General features: G+C 42.2%; 2 protein-coding genes across 2 annotated transcripts; both read left to right on the plus strand.

Annotated features, from left to right (window-relative positions):
- The first annotated feature begins 3270 nt into the window (after window positions 1–3270).
- On the plus strand, window positions 3271–9691 carry xkr5a (XK related 5a). Its single transcript, XM_030047839.1, has 7 exons — window positions 3271–3403; window positions 4887–5070; window positions 5428–5612; window positions 6122–6334; window positions 6981–7150; window positions 7421–7532; window positions 8617–9691. The coding sequence occupies exons 1-7, from the start codon at window positions 3271–3273 to the stop codon at window positions 9564–9566; spliced, it is 1947 nt and encodes a 648-aa protein (XP_029903699.1). The 3' UTR covers window positions 9567–9691.
- Window positions 9692–12570: 2879 nt separating this feature from the next.
- On the plus strand, window positions 12571–21984 carry tram2 (translocation associated membrane protein 2). Its single transcript, XM_030047947.1, has 11 exons — window positions 12571–12777; window positions 14805–14868; window positions 15216–15325; window positions 16484–16600; window positions 16713–16771; window positions 17639–17723; window positions 17924–17994; window positions 18613–18717; window positions 19511–19654; window positions 20669–20826; window positions 21090–21984. The coding sequence occupies exons 1-11, from the start codon at window positions 12577–12579 to the stop codon at window positions 21164–21166; spliced, it is 1191 nt and encodes a 396-aa protein (XP_029903807.1). The 5' UTR covers window positions 12571–12576; the 3' UTR covers window positions 21167–21984.
- Window positions 21985–22621: the final 637 nt, after the last annotated feature.

Consider the following 22621-nt stretch of genomic DNA (forward strand, 5'->3'; position numbering starts at 1 on the left):
TCCATGTTGAGTAACAACTAAACAAGTGATTATGCATACAGAAAGTTTGCTCTTCTTCATATTCAAATTATTTTTGTCCAGTGTGACAAAGGTCTTTCTCTCTATCTGTGTGTAAGTGTATTTTCATGTCTCATAACTGCGTAACTGACAACTAACTGACAGACATGAGGGCAGTGTTGCTGAGTGAGAAGTTGAAAGCTTGGGTGTTTGTGTGTGTGTGTGTGTGTGTGTGTGTGAGAGAGAGAGAGAGAGAGATGGGGGAGTGAGAAACAGAGAGAGACGATGATACAAATGGAAAGAAAAAAAGGCTGTGCATTAATATGTGTGTGGGTGTGTGTGTGTGGGATAATATGGTGGTGACATGGACATTAAATCACATGAGTCTCGCTCTACTCACTAATAAGTCTCAACATTTCAGTCTGGAGAAAGATCACACTCACACAAGCAACAAAATTAGCTTGGCTATGAATAAGAGCCTGGTGCTCATTTTATAAAAATACTGACCTCGACATGTGAGTTTTGATGTGAATCACTGACCCCAGTGAACCCACAGCAGATGACTGCACTGCTTTCTTCTGTGATATGATAACTGTAAAAGCTATTTTTGAGCACTTCTCTTTTTCCCTGGACGCAAACACAATGTAAATGCAAGATAAAAGCTACAAAACAATCAAATTAACATACCAAAAAGCTACATCACAGGACTGCTGGCTCCACCACAGGACAGAAATAGCACAAGACTATGGCCCAGCAGTGCGTTATCACTAAAATACAAAACTAATGAACAACAATCACACTCAGTCATTCAGCAACTGCACCATGAAATTAAATCAACCACAACTGATACTGTTGGTTCAGTAAGGACAACAAAAAATAACAATTCAGCCTAAAGCAGGGGTTTTCAAAGCCTGAGACTGTGGGCCCCCCTCGGACAAAGCTTAGAAAAAGGTGCCCCCTTTAATTTAGCTCAATCCCTGGATGTCAGTGGGATCATGTAGCTGTTACTTGATCCCACAGATATCCAACAGTTGAGCCAAAATAGCCTGATATTGCTGTTTGACATAACGTAAAACTGCACACAAATACATGAATACATCGCTGTAGGTTCATAAAATTACAAAGAATGATCTATGAACTATCTCTTTAACTAAATGACAGATATTTAGGCAAGGCTATTGTACAGCATGGTTCCTTCTGATAACTGATAAAACAAACAGTTTTTTTTTCTCACCCACTGAGCCTCCCCTGAAACTGTTTGGAGCCCCCCCAGTGAGGTCCCCATCCCAATTTGAAAACCTCCTGCCTATAACATATTGAGGTGGAAAAGGGGGAAAACATTTAAGTGTAAGTTTTAGTCTTCTGTTTGAGAGGGCACAGACTTTGAAAACAGAATTACCTGAAGTATGGCGATGCACTAAAACACCACATCACTCTGGTCAACCTTTATCTGGTGCTGCCCACACATAGTCACACATTGTATAATAATGATGATGTGAGAATTATAGTCGCTGTAATGGAGAATGAGGCTGTAACAAATAAACATATGGGCAGAGATGATTCTAACCTCTAAAGAAGGATGCAGGCTAACCAGCTTTCAAAATCGCTGCTGTCTCACAGAAAAATAAAACTGTCTTCAGACACATAAGGGGGGGTGATAGACTACTACTTAAGGATTGAGTGTGATGTTTGTATTTGTTAGTGAGCTGTGAATTTCACAATACTAGTCATCCTCTCTAGGAGTTACAGTACACGGACAGCGTGGGGGACCCCCCTCAAACAGACAGAGTTACAATACGCTGTTATGCGCTAATCACAATAAAGACGGTGACCTTATGAGGTTGTTCCTCAGTGGGATAACCTCGGCTCTGTTTGCCTATTCAGCATGCATCCATCCTGCTGAAGCACCCTTGAGCAAGTCACAGAGTCCCTACCAGCTCCAGAACTGCTTTGTCTAGCTGACCCTGCACTCTGATCTGTCTGGAGGACAGAACAAACGAAAGGAGAATTTTCCTATAGGGATCAAAGAGGTGTCACAGTTTTACGGTGTAGGCAACATCTTTCTGGTTGGAGTGTCCTTGAGCAAAGCATGTAATCCCTTCAGGCTTCAGGGCTGCTATTCAATAGCTGACTCTGACCTCTGCCCTATCTACAGAAGGGGACGGGGATAGGGGGTTAAAGAGGATCTACACTAAGATCAGCGAGGTTTCACACATTTATTCAGAAGTGGAAGTAACTAATACATTCATTCATGTTACTGTAACTGAGTAGCATTTTGTAACTTGCATTTTTTTTTTTTTTTAGCATTTTTGAACTCGGTAATTTCACTTTTAGGCTATTTTTGTTTGTGTATTGTACTTCAGTGCCTTTTAAATCACATCCATTACAGAGAACAAATGATCAATAGCAGATTGTGGAACCTTTCACAATGAACAGTCAGTCAACAAAGATAAGAAGAGGAATCTGGTTCTACTTTGTTGGTTCAGCTTTTAGTCATTTCCAAATTTCCAATAAAAGATGCCTAATGAAAACTTGCAGATGGCTGATGGAAGTGAGGGCCATTTACACTCAAGAGACAAAAATGTGGAACAAGTGTGGAGATAAGGAGAATAATATCATTGAGTGGGCCTGATGTTGCAAACCATGTAGACTCAAGCATCATATGGTGCTTATTCTACATTCATCAGCTGAGTCTACAGGGTCCTCATTTCAACCAACCTTAGGCAATTTTGCAGTATGCGCCTTTAAAAGAATCTAGTTTGAACCGTGTTCTGTCCTTCTTTTACAACTGCATGGAAAAGATCACAGTTATTGTTTTGAAAAAGGAACTCAGGAACAAATTAGCTCCTTTTTAATTTTACTTCAGTAGATATTTACAGCAATACCTCTACTTAAGTAAAATATCAGCAAAGTGACAGTAATTGTACTTGAGTAGCAATTTGTTGCCACTTGATTGTTGTTAAAATAATAAAAAGGTGTCCCAAATGAAATATCAGGGCATTTAGTGTGATTTAGTGTAAATACAGATAAACAGGAGGTGGCAGAAGAGAGATTCCAAGGTCGGGGGCAAGTTGAGCTCTGCACACCTCCGGTACAGTCAGTACAGTGGACTTAGAGCCACGGATGCCCCTTTAAAACAGTACAGTGACGTCAGATGTTTTTTTTACCGGGCGGGGGGGCAGGCAGCGGGAGGCAAAGGTAACGGATCCGCCGACGGTGAAGGATGCCCACAATAATGCCACTGGTTCACTCTCTCGCCCACGTATCCATATCATGATAAACGCTGCCGGGGCGGTCGCCCGTAGGATGCCGTCGGCGGCCCGGCGGAGCGGCTGCTGGATCGCTTGGTGCCAGGCGGTGCTGCTCTGCGCGTCGGCGCTGGTCATTGTGGTCGAACGGAGCGCTCGTAAGTGGGCATGACATTTGTCTGCTAGTTTGCTGGTGTGTGAATGAAAATCGAGCCTTTTCACGAAATGCATTGAAACGTTTGATTTTCTCGGTATGCGTTATTTAGTTACGGAGAATGGAAATGCTGTTGCTTCACAGCCATGATGCTCGGCGGTGCTGGGGCTCACAGCCGTGGCTGAGCTTTGACCGCCACACACAATTCAAATAGTGATGCTAGCACAGCCCTCACGGTTGGCTAACCAAGCCAGCATGCAGATGAATAGCAATGTGATCGGTATTATGCTGGCTAGGCACAGTGGTTGCCAATTTGGGGCCGTCCAAGGGGGTCCCCCAGCAAAATGAGCATCAGTCTAGTTTCACAGTTACTACCTAGAGGAAGCAGATTGTGAATAAGACTGACTCATATAACAAGCATCTTTGTAGGTGGAATGCATTGGGAGGAAATGAATGCTGGTGGTATAAATAGATTTGGGAACATCTGGGTTCGCACTGATGGACACCTCCCTTTTTGAAAGGGTTGAATAAGCTTTAAGACATTTACAGTTCTGTAAATCAGCCTGCCAGCCAGTCATTTAAATGAAGGGCAGCATCTGGTACATCATGCCTGACTATTTTGGTGGGGTAGCTAGTCTCCTCTGCAGTTGTCCTAGAAGACTGTCCTCAATGCAAATGCACAGAAGCTACAATTTCTAGAGATATATTTATAGCAAGCCGTAAAAAAAAATTATTGTTTTTCAGTCACAATTGGTGTCTGTCCCGGAAACAATGTAAAGCACACTCAGGTATGAACGATTTCCTGACTAAGCAGATCAGTGACAAGGGCAGGACACCAGAGAGATGATGTGACTGGATGTGAACAGTGAGTTCGTCCTTAGCAGGTGTACTATTCCAAGCAGATAAAAATACAGAGCCTCCGGGGCTCCACCGATGGAGTCGGCCTGTCACAGAAAGATGAGGAGTTGGGTTGACTGATCAATACAAAAAGAAACACTTTACTCGCCCTGGTCCTTCACTGTTGTCACAGTGCAAACCATGTTTCTAACTGTTGTAAGCCATTAACGAATAGTCTTGCGCGGATAGGCTATGCAGCAGCCAGGATTTGCACTTTGGTCTCTCTTTAAGTTGAAGGACAGTAGTCATTTTTATTGCTTCAGTGAGGTTTAAGACTAGCCACTGTCTTATGTTTCTTCTTTAATGTCTTCTTTAATGTTTCTTCTTTAATGTCTCAAGGGATGTGCTCAGCTGCACAAAGCCCTCCTTTAAACAACAAATCTCCACACATTTTCTGGTCTTTACATGCTGTGTTTCATCATCTCATATCTGACGACTGTACATCATGATGAAAAGGTTTCAGTGTTTCTTCAAAACAAATGGCTCTTGGTTGATATAGAACTAATAAACACTTATTTCTCCGTTGCATTTGCATGTTTGTTTGTGCATTTTGGTGGGTGGTTGTGCACTGGTGCGTGTGCGTGTGTTAGTGATCTACTGTGTAGGGTTTTACCTCTGGAATGAAGAAACACAATGGGCAGGCCTCACTCTAGGCCTCTTCCTTCCGGGGACGGCCGTTCAGCTGCTGAGTGTGAAGTGGTACTATGATGATGGTGATGATCGGCGATGTTACCTCTCCGTCATACACCTATTGCACTTGGGCATCTTCAAAAGGTAAGAGGTCTTGCACTCCTTGATGCAACTGGGCTGAACTCTGCAGGATGTTTGGGTCAACTCATGTAATCTGTCCACAAATGTGATTCTTACTCCAAAATATACAATCAATTTGAGATACGCCACTGAAAGGCAGAATTTATTTACTGTGCCCCAGTGCCAGTCAAAGTACTAACTGGTAGTATTGTGCCATGTGCTTTCTGCAGAGATACATAAGCATATTTGTGACTCAACTGCTCATCAAAATTCACAGCCAGAACTCTGTGCATATCAGTTCATTCTCTATCTTCTCGCGTCCCAGTAGGAGGAGGTTGTCTCACTGCTTTGGTGTCTGTCTCCGTCTCCCTCTGCTGGCAGGTTATGGGACTGCACGAGGACAGTGCTGCACATGCAGGGCTCTGTGGGCGAGCTCGGTGCCGCCGTCATGCAGCAGGCAGACGTGGCTGCCCTTTGGCTGCTGGAGGCCCTCGTCCTCACCCTGCCTCAGAGCCTGCTGCAGGCATACGTGGTGGTCTCCACCGATGTGGGCATCATGTCACCAGGTAAAAGCTGAACATAGAATTCATCAGAGACCGTCTGTTTGAGATGTTTGATGTTGATGTTTGAGATGTAGGTGTTCTGCTGTAACACATTTTGTCAGCTGCTCTAGATAAGAGTGTCTGGAAAAGAGATGCCAGTGTAAGTAAGTCAGCGCCACCCAAGAGAATGGGCTTGGTGTGAGGATAAAGTTGTATTAGTATTATTAATAGTCTGTGTTAATACCATTAGTAGGATAGAAAAGATAATTATAGTAATGAAAGTTGCTGGGCTTGTGTTCCTCTGGTTTTAACCCACTCTTTAATGGTGAGTTCAATTTAATTCACAGGCGGTTTTGCATTAGCAGCTTACAGTAAAGTACAACATTCAGCACTTGTGCCAAATCCACACATAGAAAGCATTAGGCTGCTAATTTTGGAGGAAAATAATTGCACTGTTGACACAAAAACTGGAAATGTTAATTACAGTTATATATTTCTGTCTCTCCATCTTTCTCCCTTTGTTTTTCCTTCAGTGGCTTATTGCTGTGGTCTGTGCCTGCTGTCGATCTCTTGGGCCCTGGTGCTGTACAGCCGGGCCTGCTGTCTGATCCGACCAGGCCACCTGGCCATGCCGCCGGCTGCCCTGCTGTGCCAGCTGGTGTGGAGGGCGGGCATGCTGGCTGCCAGGGTGACCTGCCTCATGTTGTTCGCCAGGGTCTTTAACTGGTGGGTCTGCGGAGTGGCAGGTGAGCAAGATGCAGAATTGTGTATGATAATTAGACAGGGCCTGGTCTTAGTGTGGGGTTTTCAAAGGAGGGTAGCATATCCTCAGCATAGTTTAATTTCACTATAATTCAATTCACTAGAAAATTTTCTGAAAAAATATGCAAAAAGTATGACATCTAAACTGTTAAATACTTAACACAAAGCCAAATAGCTTCAGGGTCCCTAAAGTTAAATAATTTCAAATAGGGGTCCTTGTCTTAATGAAGTTCAATACCATATGACAGTGTTTGAAAGCATCAGGATTAGATGACAGATGCCTTGGATTCCCATATTGGACCTGCTGAAGTTCCCTTGTGCATGTTACTGAATTTAGTGAATCAAGTTACTAAAGATTGTAGGCTTTGATTGACCTGCTTACTCGACCTGCTTTAAAAGTCCTCTAAACCATCTAAAACTGTCAGCCTTTTCTTAATGATTCTGAATTTATGAATAATAGGAATGAATGAGTGATGTATTCATCAGAGGTCACAGAGTGATGCAGTGCATCCTCTCAAGCCAGCAGTCCAGTTGTTCCTCCTCTTCGACCTGGTATCCAGATCCTCTGTCGCTCCTGTATCCCTGCAGGGCTCTCTCACTCACTTTGTCTATTTTTACGCTGACCTCCAGGTTTCCACTGGCTCACGGCCTCCTTCTGGCTCGTATCCCAGCAGCCAGACATCTGCAGCGGCCCCTGGTGCTGGCGTGCCTTCAATGGCATCATGGGACTCGTCCACATCTTCCTCTTCCTCAATGTCAAAGATGGACCCTCGCGCTTCCGAATGGCCAGCTTCTATGCGGTGAGATGAGACTTTTACTTTCACTATTGGCCCCTGATTGGTTTCCAGTGTGTTTTATTTAATTCCCCGTGCTTGTCTTAAATAGTTCTGTTTTTCATGCGTTCCACGTATTGCATTACATTCTCTCTGACCTACACGCAGGAACACAGAGAGAAACACACAAAGGAAGATAGTTTGCATTGTCATCCTCACCTCTGCGTCCTCAGCTTGTACAGTGACGTCAGGGCTGTCTGCGGATGACTGATAGTGTGACCTTCTCTCCTCCTTCAGTTCATGCTTGTGGAAAATGCCACTCTGCTGTTAGCCGCCTCTGACTTCCTTAGCGAAGCATCATGGGACAGCATGACCCTCCCCACCGCTGTGCTGTGCAGCTTTCTTCTCGGTGAGTCACTCTGTCTGTCTGCATTCTGTCCCTTCTAATGATTCAGCTGACAGGGCCACAGGTTATACCTGGGGTTTATGTACTGAACAAAGTAATTAGCACGAGTGTCATATCGAAAGTGTTTGGATTTTCAACGTTAGATAACTGTCTCAGAAACATTGAGATAATCACTTTTATTGAATTTTTTTATTATCTTATTTAATATTTGTTTTAACATGCTTGACCAGACATGTTTGGACAATTTAGTGTACTTTTGTCTTACATGAAAGCAGTAACTGATATTTAGACAGAAAATGAACCTGAATTCTTTTTATTTTTATTGTTTTGACCATGACTGTGTCAAGAGTAAAACGGAGAAAAGGTCCAGATCAACTTTAAGTACATGGATGTATGCTACTTTATTACATTACATGACATTATATTACATTATATTACATTACGTGACGTCACTTTGGCCCGAATGACTTACAGTCACTCAGACAAACATATATCACAGGCTGTATGATTTGTGCATACAGCTCTCTGGCAGTATGTGTGCAAAGACCCAACCAAAACACCATACAGGCATTAACTAGTGAAATACTAAAAACTCCTCAAATTAAATAAAGCATTAACTAAAATGAATTTTGAAAGATAGAAAATAAACTGAAATGCCATGCAAAAATCAAATGGGAATCTACTTTTAGACATGCACACAAAACATAATTCTAGTTTACAGACGTATTTCATGGGCTAGAACTCTTCTGGTATCTTAACATCACAATATTTTTGAACAAATACCTTGATATCAGTACGATGACAATACTGCTGCTTTCAGAAGACATTTGCACACAAGAGATTTTTGGCAAACAATAATTAGTAATGTGAAAATGATGACCACACAGGTAGAGCTAGATAACAGAAGGCAGCCTTTAATGCAGCCTTAAAAATGAGAAAAAGGCAATACATAGGCTGTATGACAACATTATGATATCCAAGATCCCAGATGATATCTAGCTATCGATATGATAATATATTGCCCAGCCCTTGCCAGAACAAACTGATTATGCTAAGATCAACCATTTCCTCCCCCTGTGCTTTCCAGCCACTACCTCTCTGGTCCTGTACTACCGATTCCTTCATCCCAAGTCAACAGAAATCTCCCAGGGCTTGAACCACAACCACATGGGCAGCACCTGCATAGAGCGGGGGGAGTCCTCCTTCTCACTGGGGGACAAGAGCCTCCCAGCCACTTCCATTCACAACCACGGCAGCTTCTCCCTCTCCGGTGTGGCGGGTTCTCTTGTGAATCACCCGGGGACCTGTGGCGCTCGGCCCAACAGCTCCTGCCCCTGCTACCACCACCACTGGCTCCTGATCCGGCTGGCTCTGAAGACAGGAGACCTCGGGAAGATCAACAGGGCGTATGGCGCTGGCGGGGCGGCGGCCATACTGGACATGGAAGAGTACAACCAAGAGTTAAAGAGTAACGAGGGGATCACGACCACAGTAGGAGGCAGCTGCGACGGGGTGTCCACCTCTGAATCGCAGGAGAAGGGCCTGGCGCCCCTCTCGGACTGCAAGGAGGAGTTCCAGAGTGTGAGTGAACCCACATCGACCGAACAACCCGAAGAGGAGGAAGATGACAGTCTGGAGATGGAGAGCCCACTGGAGTCTCCCGCATCAGACTTCAAACGCAGCTCTCCAGAGGGCAAATCTGTTTTCGGAGACAGTCCGGAGCCATACTTCTGCCCCACAGAGTCAAGTTCAACTCTGTACTTCAGTGCTGATCCCCAGTCTCCCAGCAGCGCCAGTAACCCCCGTCTGGACCGGGACACTGGGGGCCTGGAGCAGGGCTCGTGCCTCAACTCCATCCCAAGCGACCCAGCCCTTCACCGAGGTGTGCGCGGGCTAATGGGCCGGGTGGGGCCGCGGTACACTTCCACTCCTAAATTGGACTCTGGAGTGCTGGACTCCCCACCCACTGTCCCGCACCTCACAGGCCCAAGGAGGCAGCTAATAATGTCCCGAAGAGACGAAGACGAAAACTTCTAGCTTTCTCATGAGAGAATCAGGGAAAGAGCATCAGAAACTTTTCCAGCATTAAAGAAGTACATCAACTTTATGGCAAATAAGCTTTTAGATCACAGAGAGAAAAAGCTCACTGGGGTTAGATAGTAAACTCCAGGTGAATGGAACGAGCTCCTGAAGTCAAACAGATGATCAGTTTGAGAAGAAGAGCCACATGGGCTTATTTCAGGCACATTCACATTGAGCCAAGTAAGGTAAAATGCCTTTATTTGTTAGGGCATATCAAGTTAAAGTCATACAAAAAAAAAAAAAAAAAAGGGAGACCGGTGACTGCTTTTGACCTGCGCTGGGTCTTCCTCAGGGAGTGACTGGAAAGAGGAGACAAAGTCTTTGACTCCTGGTCAACCAGTCGGTATTCACCTTTTCTTTGTATGATTTTAAGTTGGTTATGCCCCAACAAAAAAGGCATTTTAACTCACTTCCTTGGCTCGATGAGTGTGCCTGAGGTAAGCCCATGTGGCTCCTCTTCTCCAAGCGTTTAGATCAGCTCAAAGGAACAGTATATCCAAAACAGGAAAACTGATATTTTTCTACTTATTTTTTGTGCAGTTCATCCAGCTAGATCATTTCTGTGTGATTTGGTGAGATTACCAGTTTCCAGTCTCCTGCAGTCATTCACCCCAATACAGCAGTAGGGCTGGATGTGTCTCTTATTTCCTACCGAATAATATTGGCAAACTGTATTTATCTGCACAAATGTGTTCTCCCTTGGGGCAGATACAGTTTGTCAGTGTTCCCCGGCATGGTTGTATTGGGGTTAAGGGAGAAAGGGAAGATTGTGACAGACTAGAAACCTCGCCAGATCACACAGAAAGTAAGTAAGTAAAGTTTATTTCTATACCACCTTTCACAGAGAAGGGTCACAAAGTGCTTCACAGAAAGACATCAAGTAAAAACACATATGTATAAATAAATAAGCAGGATTAAATACATATAAAAATACTTACACACATACACATGCATATACACATAACTACAAACACACGCATACAGCAAAGAACACTAACATAAAAGACAAGACAGCCTAAACCTGAAGAGATCAGTCTTAAGCAACTTTTTCAAAGTGCCAACAGATCATTCCAGCAGCACTTTTAAAGAAACACTCACCTTTTTTTTATGTCTAGTATGTAGAACTGTGAGAAGGTCCAAGTGAGAGGATCTGGTGGTGATGGGAGAAGAAGCTGCTGGTGTGACGAGAAACTCAGAAATAAACTGAGGTGCCTGACCATGCAATGCCTTATCGGTGAAAAAAAACGGCATTTTAAATGAATTCCAGATTTGACAGGGAGCCAGAGCTGTCTAGCCAAAATAGGAGGGATGTGTCATCTTTTGTTTGACTTACTGCAGTGTTTTGGACCAATTATAAACTGTAAGGAGGACAGGTAAAGAAGCGGAGTTGCAGTAATCTGGACGGGATGAGATAAAAAGCATGAATAATTATTTCGAACACAGGTTCTAACACGACAGACCTGAATCCGGGTCATAGACTGCACTAGACGTAAGCGGAAAATATTCCGTCTTGTATTTTAGGTGAACTGCTCCTTTAAAGTTGTCCGATGAAAAGACTTGCAGCTGTTTCACCTCTGTGTGGTCAGCACTCAATACACCTTGCTGTAACTGCTTTCGTGAGATAACACAACGCCAGCTTATCCTCGAAGAATATACAATCCCCTAAAAGCATTAATGTGAACTAACAAAAATACTGGATCCACACAAGTGAAACTAACACTCCTTTTCATCAGACAATAATAAGGCGATCAAAGAGCTTATTTGCCAGGAAGGGGGTGTATGGAGCTCAGACATGCCTCCCCCTTTATGTTCTACAAGTACTTTCTCTATGCTCATAGCCTCTGGTGATAATTAACATTAGCCACAAGAATTTTGCTGTGCAACAAAGTGCAACAGTGTTTCTCCGGTTGTAATAAATTTGCACATATTAAGGTAGTGACTTTTGGTTTTTACAAAAAAAAAGGGTCATTAGGTATATGCAGCTGTTTTATGAGCAAGGGGTCTCTGTGTTGCTTGGTAAAAATTTCCTGTGAGTAACGTAAGTGATTGCCAGGGGTTAGACAAACTACTTCCAGATCCCAAGGGGTCAAGCGTGTCTGAGCCTTATTCCTTAACCATCTCAGTGCAAGTCGGAGCTTTGTTGACCTCTTAAAAGCACAAATATCTTCTGTACCATACAACTCCTGCTGTGATATTTGTTATTCCCACTGAAAGAAAAAAAAAAATCCCCTGCCCCCCCCCTGAAGAATAACACACTGTATTTATAATCTGCTCTTGTTGACTGGCATTGCTTAGAAACAGAGCTAGTGCGTCAACTCGGCAAAACTGTGTTTGGTGTTTTAACTTTTTTTTTTTTTTTTTTTTTTTTTGATGCTGTTTCAAGAACATGTTGACCATGTAATTGCTGAAATATGTTTTGGACTTATTCTGTAGGAAAAAAGTATGTCTCAGGCACTTATTTGACTTAAAAAAAAAGCTTTGAATTGTCAGTTGTGAAAAATGAAAATATGCTCTCCAGGTACTTCTTGTGACAATGTTTTTTATGTGCTTTTGATTGCTGTATCTAGGGGGCAATTGCGTATTTGCTCATTACTCTTATGTAAAAAGGATCAAAACCATGAAATTATGCTGGGTTTCATATTTCCTCTCCCTCTCAGGTGATTGCCTATCTGAAATTTGGATCTGTGGGGTGCAAGTGAGGCCACTGGTGGCTTTTAACAAGCAATAAATACATATTGGGGTGACTTGACAAAAAATGTTGTAGTTATTCACTTTTTCTATACTTATGAAACAAAGGGAGATTATCACATGGCGGCTTTTGACAGGTGGTTTTTATGATGTTATACATTAAATATGATTGACTTAAAATGTTGAGCTGCAGCTTGTCACTTCAGACACTGGGAGATGGCCTCGAGGAAGGAATTTATGGCACTCGCCCTTTAAGACGACGCGCATGCGCAGATTAATGATAAAGTTAACTCCTGAACTTCGTAGTCAGAAAAATTCTGATTTAGAAAATAGTAGGAAAAAATCTCATTGTGCTGAAATGGCATTTCGCCGAAGAAACAAGAGCTACCCTTTCTTCAGCCAGGAGTTCCTAATTCAAAACCACGCCGACATCGTGTTTAGTTTGGTGATTTTCATTTTGATTGGACTGATGTTTGAGGTGAGATGAACTCAGATTCTCATTTTTTCCCTCGTCTCGCTCAGCTGTTTTAAGTTGGCAAGTCTGCTGCACACTCAGAGATACAGCTAGCTGACGCAAAATCTTTTATTCATTCACAGGCGTTTTGTGTTGCAGAAAAGCCGCTGGTTTGTCTGCATCCTTGCTTATCAGTGTAATCAGTTCCGCGGATATGGTGGCTGCTTGATACAGTTGCTTCAGTTTCACAACTTTTGGGAACAATCAATGTTAACTTTGCTGGCAAAGTTGCAGCTTTTGTCACGAGCGCAGACTGAAGGCAGCAGGATACAAAGTGCAACACTCGACTCTTTATTAAGACGCTACATTGTTACAGTATTCGGTGTTTTTCTCTTCATATTTTAATCCAAAATTTGGTTATCTTCCAAAGTGGGTTTTGGTGGATCAGCTGTTGTAGAGGGACACAAGCAATTTGTTTTAAGGGCTGACAGTTTTGAATTGGGCCACAAAACTACACACTGTCGCTGGAAAGTTCATGGGTGTCAAGTCAAAGTGTGTCCGCTCATTGTGTGTCCTTATCGACTGCATCACCCGAAATTTTACCCCTCAAAAGTGTCTTGATTCTTGTCGCCAGCAGACTGCCCAATTTGATCCTGTGAACAGAGAAGGGTCAAGTCGCACAGATTACCAGAATAAGACGGAAACTCAGGCGGGTTTTGTGTTCAAAATAAAAGCCTCACATCGCAGCCTTAGCTTTATCACATTACGTGTCCGCCGCAGCATGTCTTATTTTGAAAGGTACATACGGAAGCTGTATCTTGGTTAACTCTCAGTGGCTTGACATTGGTAGTTAACTGCCACGTCTCAATCTCTGAGCTGCTGCTGTGGGCTCAACTGCACTTCTGCCGTGGTCTGAGGGGATTTAACCAGTTACATATAGTAACTGTGTTCTTTAGCTCTTACATTATCAGGCCCAAATACTCGGACATGCATGCGCCAAAGTGCATTTCCAGGCCACTGCTCGGGTATTTAGACAAGTTTCAAACCGGAATCACGGCTGTGACTGCAGAGCTGGCTGTATTTAAATTGGGAAGGGGATTTCCTTCAGTGTTCATGTTTCGGAAAGAGAGAATAGCTTTCCAGTAGCTGGTCTTGTGAACTCGACCGGGACTCTGGTGTTGACAAGGCACCTGTGGCCCGGCGCGCAAGGAATGCTGGTGACTTGCTGCACAGAGCAGCGGTGGCCAAACTGTGGTCCTGGGGCGATATGGGGTCCTTTAGGAGCCCTCAGCAAAAAAGGTCATAACTCACTCAATAGATGTTAGAATGGCTGTGTGGCTTACAAAGGGGACTGTTTTCTCCCCTGTCTTGTCCCCTGTTTACAATAAACCTCTTGATCTGCACCAAATCCCATCCAAAACCAAATATCTTCTCAGATGGGGCTCCTTGGGGCAGAATCTTGTCCGGCGGTGGTCAGTGGTCACATGCAGATTTGCTGGCACTGAGTAAGTTTGGGAAGCTGTGCAGTAGAGCTTCCAAGTGGAAGTGGAGGCATACCAGGTCAATGCAAGCCTTGTCATGCAGGCCAGATTATTCACCAGCTCAGCACCATCACTTTTAGGAATTCACCTCCCAGCATCCAGTTACAACACCAGAGGGGAGGACTTTGTGAAGATATTATAACAACCCCCCCTCAAAACACCCCCACACATACTTGAATGAAGCCTCTCAAAGTTTTACTTCAAGTCAGGTTCAGTTACATATGTTGCTAATTGGTACTGAAACAAGTTATTGATTAGTGGATTGATAAAAAAAAGTTTAGCTATAACTATTTTCACCATGTATCCAGGTATTTGCTTGTTTTCTCCATATTATTATAAATTGAATACTTTTACGCAGGACTAGGTGGGCAGTTTTAGTGTTTTGGTAATTTGTGATGGGCATTTACCAATATGTATGACATATTATGTACTAAGTGATCAATCAAAGAAAATCCATAAAACAACTTGTACCATGCCATTGCACTAATGATTATTTTATTTAATTTCCAGGCTACAGCCAAGACGGCCATACTGTTCATTCAGCCTCAGTATAATGTCAGCACACTATCACCAGGTATGCAGCAAAGTTCATAAATTATTCAGCAGCAGACAGCATGTTGTTATGAACAGGACCAAGGCGGCAGCTGATAGTTGTGGTGCCGCATAATTATATCTTACTGCAAAGTTAAAGAATCTAATGAATGACGGTATCCATCACCGCAATGTTACTGTTAACTTTAAAACAAATTATTCTCACTAGACTGGTTGACATGCCTATTTCATTTCATTACATTACCTGTGTTAAATTCTGTTGACAAGAACAGTTGACTTCAGGACGTTCACCCACACCTCTGAGTGCAAACACGCTGTGTGGAATATGCCCTGTGTATGTGTGTAATTTGTAATCTCCTGTGTATTTAGAGGGAGAGGTGACGTTGTACCAATATGGATGGAAAGACTGTGCCACCATCCTCTTCTACTTCTTCATCACCATCATCCTCCATGCAGTGGTGCAGGAGTATGTCCTGGATGTGAGTACCTTGCCAATGCATCATGGGTAGGGCTGGACATTCAGGTCAGGAGCCTCAAGAGAAAGCGAGGCCGATGTTGCTGTAGCCGTAAAACAAGAGAGGATGTTCTTTATTGTGATTAGGGGTCTGATCGAGATGCAGCTAAGCGCTAGATTTGTATTATCACAGCTTTTTGTCCGCATAAATTTGAAAAAGGCAAATACTGCTCATTACCGACCAAAGGGTTTGCTAAGCAGCCAGTAAAGTGCAGCTGGCTGTGCTTTATGGGAATTACCAGCTAGGTTGGAAACAGATCGCCTGGCTTAAAGCTGCCATTGTAATAGGTCTTGCACAGCAATATCCCACTAATATTTGGGGAAACTCAAAAGCACAGTTCTCTTCTTGGGTAAACGTCTTCATGTTGTAATCATAATTCTGATAACCTCTCTTTTGCACAGATAAGAAACTTGGATGACAGTGTACAAATGCTATCATTAGACTAGATACTTGGGATGTCTTAGCTGGTTTACTGTTGACACACTGGGGTGTTTTGTTTCGTAATATATGCAGGGATATCAGATTTGTGCAAAGCGCTTATCCAGAATAAGACTTTAACTAGAATATGAGCTATAATCCTTAAGAGTATGTGTGCACTTAGTGATACTTGAAAGGACCTTTTTACTAGGATAGTTAAAAAGAATCCACTGAATAAATAAAAGGACATAGAATCACTCTGTTGTGGAAATTTGAGTGCTTTGAGCCTTGGAAAGGTACTCAATAAATGAATAATGATAATGACAATAACAGTTCCAAAAATAAGCTTACATTACAGAAAGCAACAAAGGAAGTAGCGTTGGAGGAGCTATTTGAAAGTATGAGGCCTTGTGTAGCTGTTCACAAATAGGCCAGTGTTGAGAACTGAGATTTTTATTTTAGCTCTGCCATCAAGGGTAACATCTTGAAAGGAATGTGTTTTCAGAAGCGGCTTATAAATAGCAACTACCGTCTTTTGTTGTCCTAGGTGTTTCTATTACAGTCCACTTCCTCGTGCATGGTAATTACAGCGTTTTACGTAACTAGGCACCGGCACTTGTGTAACAGCACCTTGACGTCTTTTGTGCCGCCTGTCGCGTGGATGCCGGTCCGTTCGCGTGATGTGTTGTATTGTTCTCGTTGCAGAAAGTGAACCGGCGCCTCCATCTCTCCAAGAGCAAGAATAACAAGTTCAATGAGTCGGGCCAACTGTGCGTCTTTCATTTGGTGTCGAGTGTGTGGAGCCTCTACATCCTCATAACAGTGAGATTTCTTATGTAACTTTGGTAACTCAGGAAAAATAGTTTATATCGGAAAAAAAGACGCTGTCGAAGCATTTTTCTGAAGCGTTTTTCTTTCCATTTCTCTCACACAGGAGGGATACCTCCTACATCCCAGCAGCCTTTGGGAGAACTATCCCCATGTACACCTCAGGTATGATGACTAATGATTTGGAAACTATGCTGCGCTCATTTCAACTTGGAACTTGTTCCAGACGACCTCCAGCTTTTAAAAATAACTAACTGAACCGTCATCCGACTCAGAATTACAAGTTGGAAATTTCAGTATCATTACAGGGCTTCAGTTTCTACAGTTTCAGTTCAAGTGAGATCACAGAACCCCAAAGACAGAAAACAATGCCGTTTGTTGATTGTTGCTTATTTTTTATTCAGGTCCTAGTTGTTACCTTGGCAATGACTACTCTTCTTGGGGTCATATATAAATTACAAATTCTTACACTTATGCTATACATAACACAATAACAGCGACAGTCCAATAACTGACAAAATATGAGTGTTTATTTACTAGTTAAGCAAATGCTGCTTCATATGCTTTCGGTTTTTCCCATCATGGAAGATCCAGAGTTACCTATGGGAGATGAATGCAACATTTGCCCAGGTCGGAAATTTACCAGACGGAAATTCCAGGTTCCAAATTGAAACGAATGCAGCATTAGGTCTGGTATTAACAGGTTTATGTTTCATGATGAAATAGTTTGATAATAAAATCAGTCAAGAGTTCCAAGTGTTGTGAAATGTGGCTAAAAACACAGCTTCGGTATTTATGTCTCCATTCAGATTACTTTCTCACACAGCAGCAAAAGTATGATAAACTGTAAATCTGTTATACATAAAAATAGTTCTTTTAATTAAAAAAAATAGATGAAAATAGCCAGTATTATCTTCATTATTTCTGATATACCTCAAAGTACAATATATGTCGTTTCCAAACTGTACACAGCCTGCCATTGTCTTCCCTTACATGTGTGCAGTGAGGGTTTTATGTTTTTATTTGTTCCAGGTTTCAGGTGAAGTTCTTCTACCTCACTCAGCTGGCCTACTGGCTCCATGCCTTGCCGGAGCTCTACTTCCAGAAAGTACGCAAGGTCAGTGGGGAGGCCATGGGAACTGGAAGAGCGTGACTAGTCAACCTGTGTATGTGTGTGTGTGTTGGTGTGTGTGTGTGTGTACATGGGAACGGTGAGTGAGAGAGAAAGAAAACACCCAGGATTTGTCCAAGAAATACCTACACTGTGTAAATTAGTTTTTTTAATTTTGTTTGTTTTTTTTTTTGTTTGTTTTTCAGGAGGAGATTCCTCGTCAGCTGCAGTACATTTGCCTGTATCTGCTGCACATTTCTGCAGCATACTTGTTAAAGTAAGTATCAGAGAGAGGCACTCTGAAAGATGCACAGGTTGTGCCTGTCCTGGTAAATATGGAAATTGAAAGACTAGAATCGGCCATGCAATATGCATGAATCTTGAAGAAGTAGAGCTCATGATGGAAAACTCATTAGTTATCACTTATTCCCAAGAAGTTGAAATAATACCCTCCGATTCAGTCGGTGCCCATGAAAAACTTTTATCTTTAGAGGGATCGCAATATTTCTCTACTGTAGGTCTCAGTGGCTCCACTTTACTTTGGAAAAGATTTGAAATCAGATGAGCATTCCTCGCAAATTCATCAGAAATGATCTGGAAGCTGTTTCAAAATAAGATGATACCATCTCTGCAAACAGCTGACACCACAGCATGGTGCTTCAGAGTAAAAGCATTTATTCAAGTATAGATAAAAACAGGAAGTTGAGTGGTACAGCTTCATGATTAGCGATGATGTTTTATCACGTTATTATAGACAACATAAAGCAATTTAAAAACACATGGTTTGTATGGGAATCGATAATGATGTTTCCCCCAAGTGTGGTATTTCTTTTTTCCCATAATCCCCCTGTCCTCTGCCTCCCCCTCTGCCCTTTCCGTCTTCCCTGCTGTGCAGTTTGAGCCGTGTGGGACTGGTGCTCCTGTTTCTGCAGTATGTGTCAGAGCTCGGCTTCCACATCGCCAGACTGTTCTACTTCACTGACGAGAGCCACCAGAAAATGTTTGTGTCATTTGTTTTTATACAGTTTTAATGGTTTATATTCCCCACACTGCTGTGACTTTTTTTTTTTTTTTTTTTTTTTGACAAAAATTGGGGAGAATGGTGCTTGTCACCACTGTGATCCAATGTTTTCAGACTGACTGGTCTATAAGGGAGGCAATAAAAATCCTGTTCACCCTTTTTTTTAAATTAACAAGCTCTATCTTCCACACAGCTGAATTGACATGACATGCATTGGCGCACATAGCCAGCTATTCTTGCCCAAAAAATTTGCCTCCAGGACCATCAGTATATAGGCCCATATTGAATTTCCATAATTATGAATTTCTTGGACATGCAGTATTTCCCTTTAGGCTTTTTTATTTGTTGACATTGACTTTATCCTACACTTACAACACTTAACTTACATATTTTATACTGTATACTGTAGATATACTGTTGCTGGTTAGTTACTAAATGGATTATTTGTAGCTTTGTTAATGCAGTTAATAGATAATTTTACCTTCCTATGCTCAGTTCATTCATTCAACCTCGGTTAACCTTCCAGTAACTTTGTAGTAACACAATTTCACCTAGAGGGAGTTGTTTTATTTACATATTTTCATGGATGTGTTATTAGAAATGGACTTTTAAACATGGACTTTTCCCCCTGGTTTTGACCCCTGATGTCTTTGCTGTCCCTTGGAGCGGCTGCCTCATTGGTGCATGCCGACATGTTTTTTTGATGCCTTGTTTTATGTAAGTGGTTGCTTCTTATCGTAACGACACTCTTTCACTGCGTGTCATGCGTCAGGTTTGACCTGTGGGCGGTCAGCTTTGTGTTTACACGGATGGTAACTCTGACCCTGATGTTCCTGGCTGTGGGCTTTGGCTTGGCCCGTGCTGAGAACCAGGGGCTGGACTGGGAGACGGGCAACTTCAACACTGTACTGATAAGGTAAGAGCTTCTCTGGTGAACACACTCTGCTCCACACACTGGCCTTGTTTCAAGGCCAGTAACAACAATGCGGGAGGAAAATTGCAAATATTTGACGTCTGTTCATGATGATTTGTTTCTGTGGTATTGCTATTACTCTAGAAAGTATTACAACCACAATCCACATCAAATATTTGGCCAGAATTTTTAACAGCGATTTGGCACTTAGGATTTAACAGAATTCTTCTTTTTTCCTCTTAATGGACCAGGGTTCAGTAAATGTGGGGGGAAAAGCTGCCATCAGTGATCTCATTCAATGTGCTGATTTCATTTTTGGGTGCTGAGCTATTCAGTAACAGTAGACACTGGTGGATCAAATGCTCTTACTGATTTATGAAAGTCAAATCTGCACCAGCTTAGTGAGGCTCTACTGCGCACACACACAGTTGGGAAGAGGAGTAACTATTTTTTTGTCTTCTTAGCACAATGGCATATGCATTTCAGAAGGCTCCAGAAATTTTCAGTTATGTTAAGAGGAGGTACAACGATTGTATTGTTTATAAATTCTGCCAATTCATTTGAATTATTCTGCTAGAATAAATTAGAAAGAATATGTAGATTGGCTTCAGCCCTGAATTAATATAAAATGTTTTGAATGGAATTTTTTTTATTGTAATAGAATAATTACAATTAGAAGTAATCACATCAGATTTTGTTTGCACAGAAGGATAGTCCTACATCATTGCATTAGTGTATTTAGTGGATATATAATTTTAGCTAAAAGTTGTATCAAATCCTTGACTTGAAATGTGCTGTACAAACTGTGATAAATTATTAAATCTATGTATATCGTTCTTAAATATTTCTCAAAGTGTGCCGTAAATTCAGACTGAATCTTTGAAAGTTTGATTCACACCCCTAATATTCTCCAACTGTTTCTCTATCGATGATGCATGCGTTTCCCATCCTGACACACACACACACACACACTCAAACATGTGTAAGCACTAACCCTCCTGCCATGTTACCCTGCAGGATGACTGTTCTACTGCTGGTGTGTTTGACTCAGTCCTGGCTACTCTGGAAGTTTATTCGTTTCCAGCTGAGGCGCTGGAGGGAGTTCAGACACGAACAGGCTGCTCGCAAGAAGGCTGCCGCCAAACAACCCCTGCGACCGCTGAAGAGAGATTCACGTACGTTCAGACACCTACTTACATCAATTTCATTATACACTCCTGTCATCTTCACTTTTAATAGTTAAGGATCAGTCAGATCAGCTCTAAACTTATGACTGTCACATATTTCAGAGGTGTGATTTTTTTTTTCTTGCTTTTTGAAGGTATCTTTTTGATTCGTGTCAAAGTTGTCCTTTTCCGATTTTTTGCATTATTTCCTTCTGCTTTGTTTTGTCTGAATGAATGAAGTCCTGACTTCCTGTTTTGTCTCTCCCTGCTAGTTGGCCACCATGAAAACGGCATTCTTAAAGCAGAGAACGGAGCCTCTCCTCGAACCAAAAAGCTCAAAGCCCCTTAAACATGACCCATAATGGCTAGTCTGAACAGTGGCCTCAGCCCAGGCGGAGGCCTCTCATCAGCAGGGGAAACTGGTGGCCAGTGGCCATCAATCTCCTGGTGAGTATGTCCGGAGGAGTCACAAGGACTCAGTCGCTACAGACACAGGCTTGAATGCTGGAAAATGAAATCCAAGGAAATCCCTCGAGCCCGACAGACATTTACTCTTCTCATCATATCAGTATTTTTTTTCTTTTCTTTTCTTTTTTTACACCCTCACTGCCTGCTATCCCACCCTTTGGACCACCATTGGATACAGAATGATTCAAATGTAAAGTGAACACAGTATATGTAGCACACAGTCTGCATACTGTGCATGTCAATATTGAATGTGTCAATGCCTACCCTCATGCATAAGTACTGTACTGGTTGTAGTGTTTGTCTGATGTTGCCGCCGTTTGTAGCTCTTTTCAAAGAGCCAGCTTTGCTTGTTTTCTATTCTGGTCCATTGGAACAAGAAAAGTTACTGATGCTATGATAGCCAGTAAAAGGCTTACTGTGGGCTGGCCTCAACATTATCCAGTACCTAGTCAGGGAAGGATAGTGTGGTGAAGGAGTGGGTCTTTGACATTTGGTCAACCAAAGGGACGGTCACCATGGCTCCTCCCGTTGGTTTATGTCAGTCAAAAATCCTGCACCTCTCACTGGTCACTTATAGATAAGCATCATGTATGTAAGTTGGATATTACCGCATGCCATTCCATGTTTTTTTGTTTGTTTGTTTTGTTTTGTTTTTGTTAAAGATGTGTTTACTTTATTAAATGATGCATTTTTCTGAAATAAGGTGTGAAGTTTTTTTTTTTTTTTTTTTTTCATGTGTTACTGTGAATGGCTCCAGTGCTGATGGATACTGAACTAGGTCATTCTTTACACACCCTTGGTATTTCATTCTGGTCCTTGAGGTCCTGTGTCCTGCAGGTTTTTGTTCCTCCGTGATATTTACTGAGTCACACCCGGTGTCAGGTAGATAGAAAATGAGGTGTGGCTCTAACCATCAGGGTGGACCACAAACCTGAATAATACCGAATGTTGAGTGTCTAGGCTCTGTACAATTTTCTATTTTCTATTTTTAACACTACCACAACATCTGTCAAGAAAACAGAGCCACTGATATGCAGTTGCTGTGGCAAGAGTTTGTGTCTTCACAGTCCTTATTTAACACTTGCAGGAAAAAAACGCAGGAAGACTGAATATCGTCACAGTCAATAAGAAATGGAGACAAAAACCACTTTTATGCAGTAGTCATTACATTGGTCATGTGCAGCTGATGTACCCCAGTTTAAAGCCTAAATCTTAATGCGTCTGCTTTCATAATAAGTGAAAGTGTAACTGAGGTCAGTCATGCCAACAGCAAGTTATCATTTTATTAAATTGTCCAGAAGATAGCAGCTGGTAGTGCACACAAATCATTCAATCA

This window comes from Myripristis murdjan, chromosome 24 (assembly GCF_902150065.1).
Source record: "Myripristis murdjan chromosome 24, fMyrMur1.1, whole genome shotgun sequence".
NCBI lineage: Eukaryota > Metazoa > Chordata > Actinopteri > Holocentriformes > Holocentridae > Myripristis > Myripristis murdjan.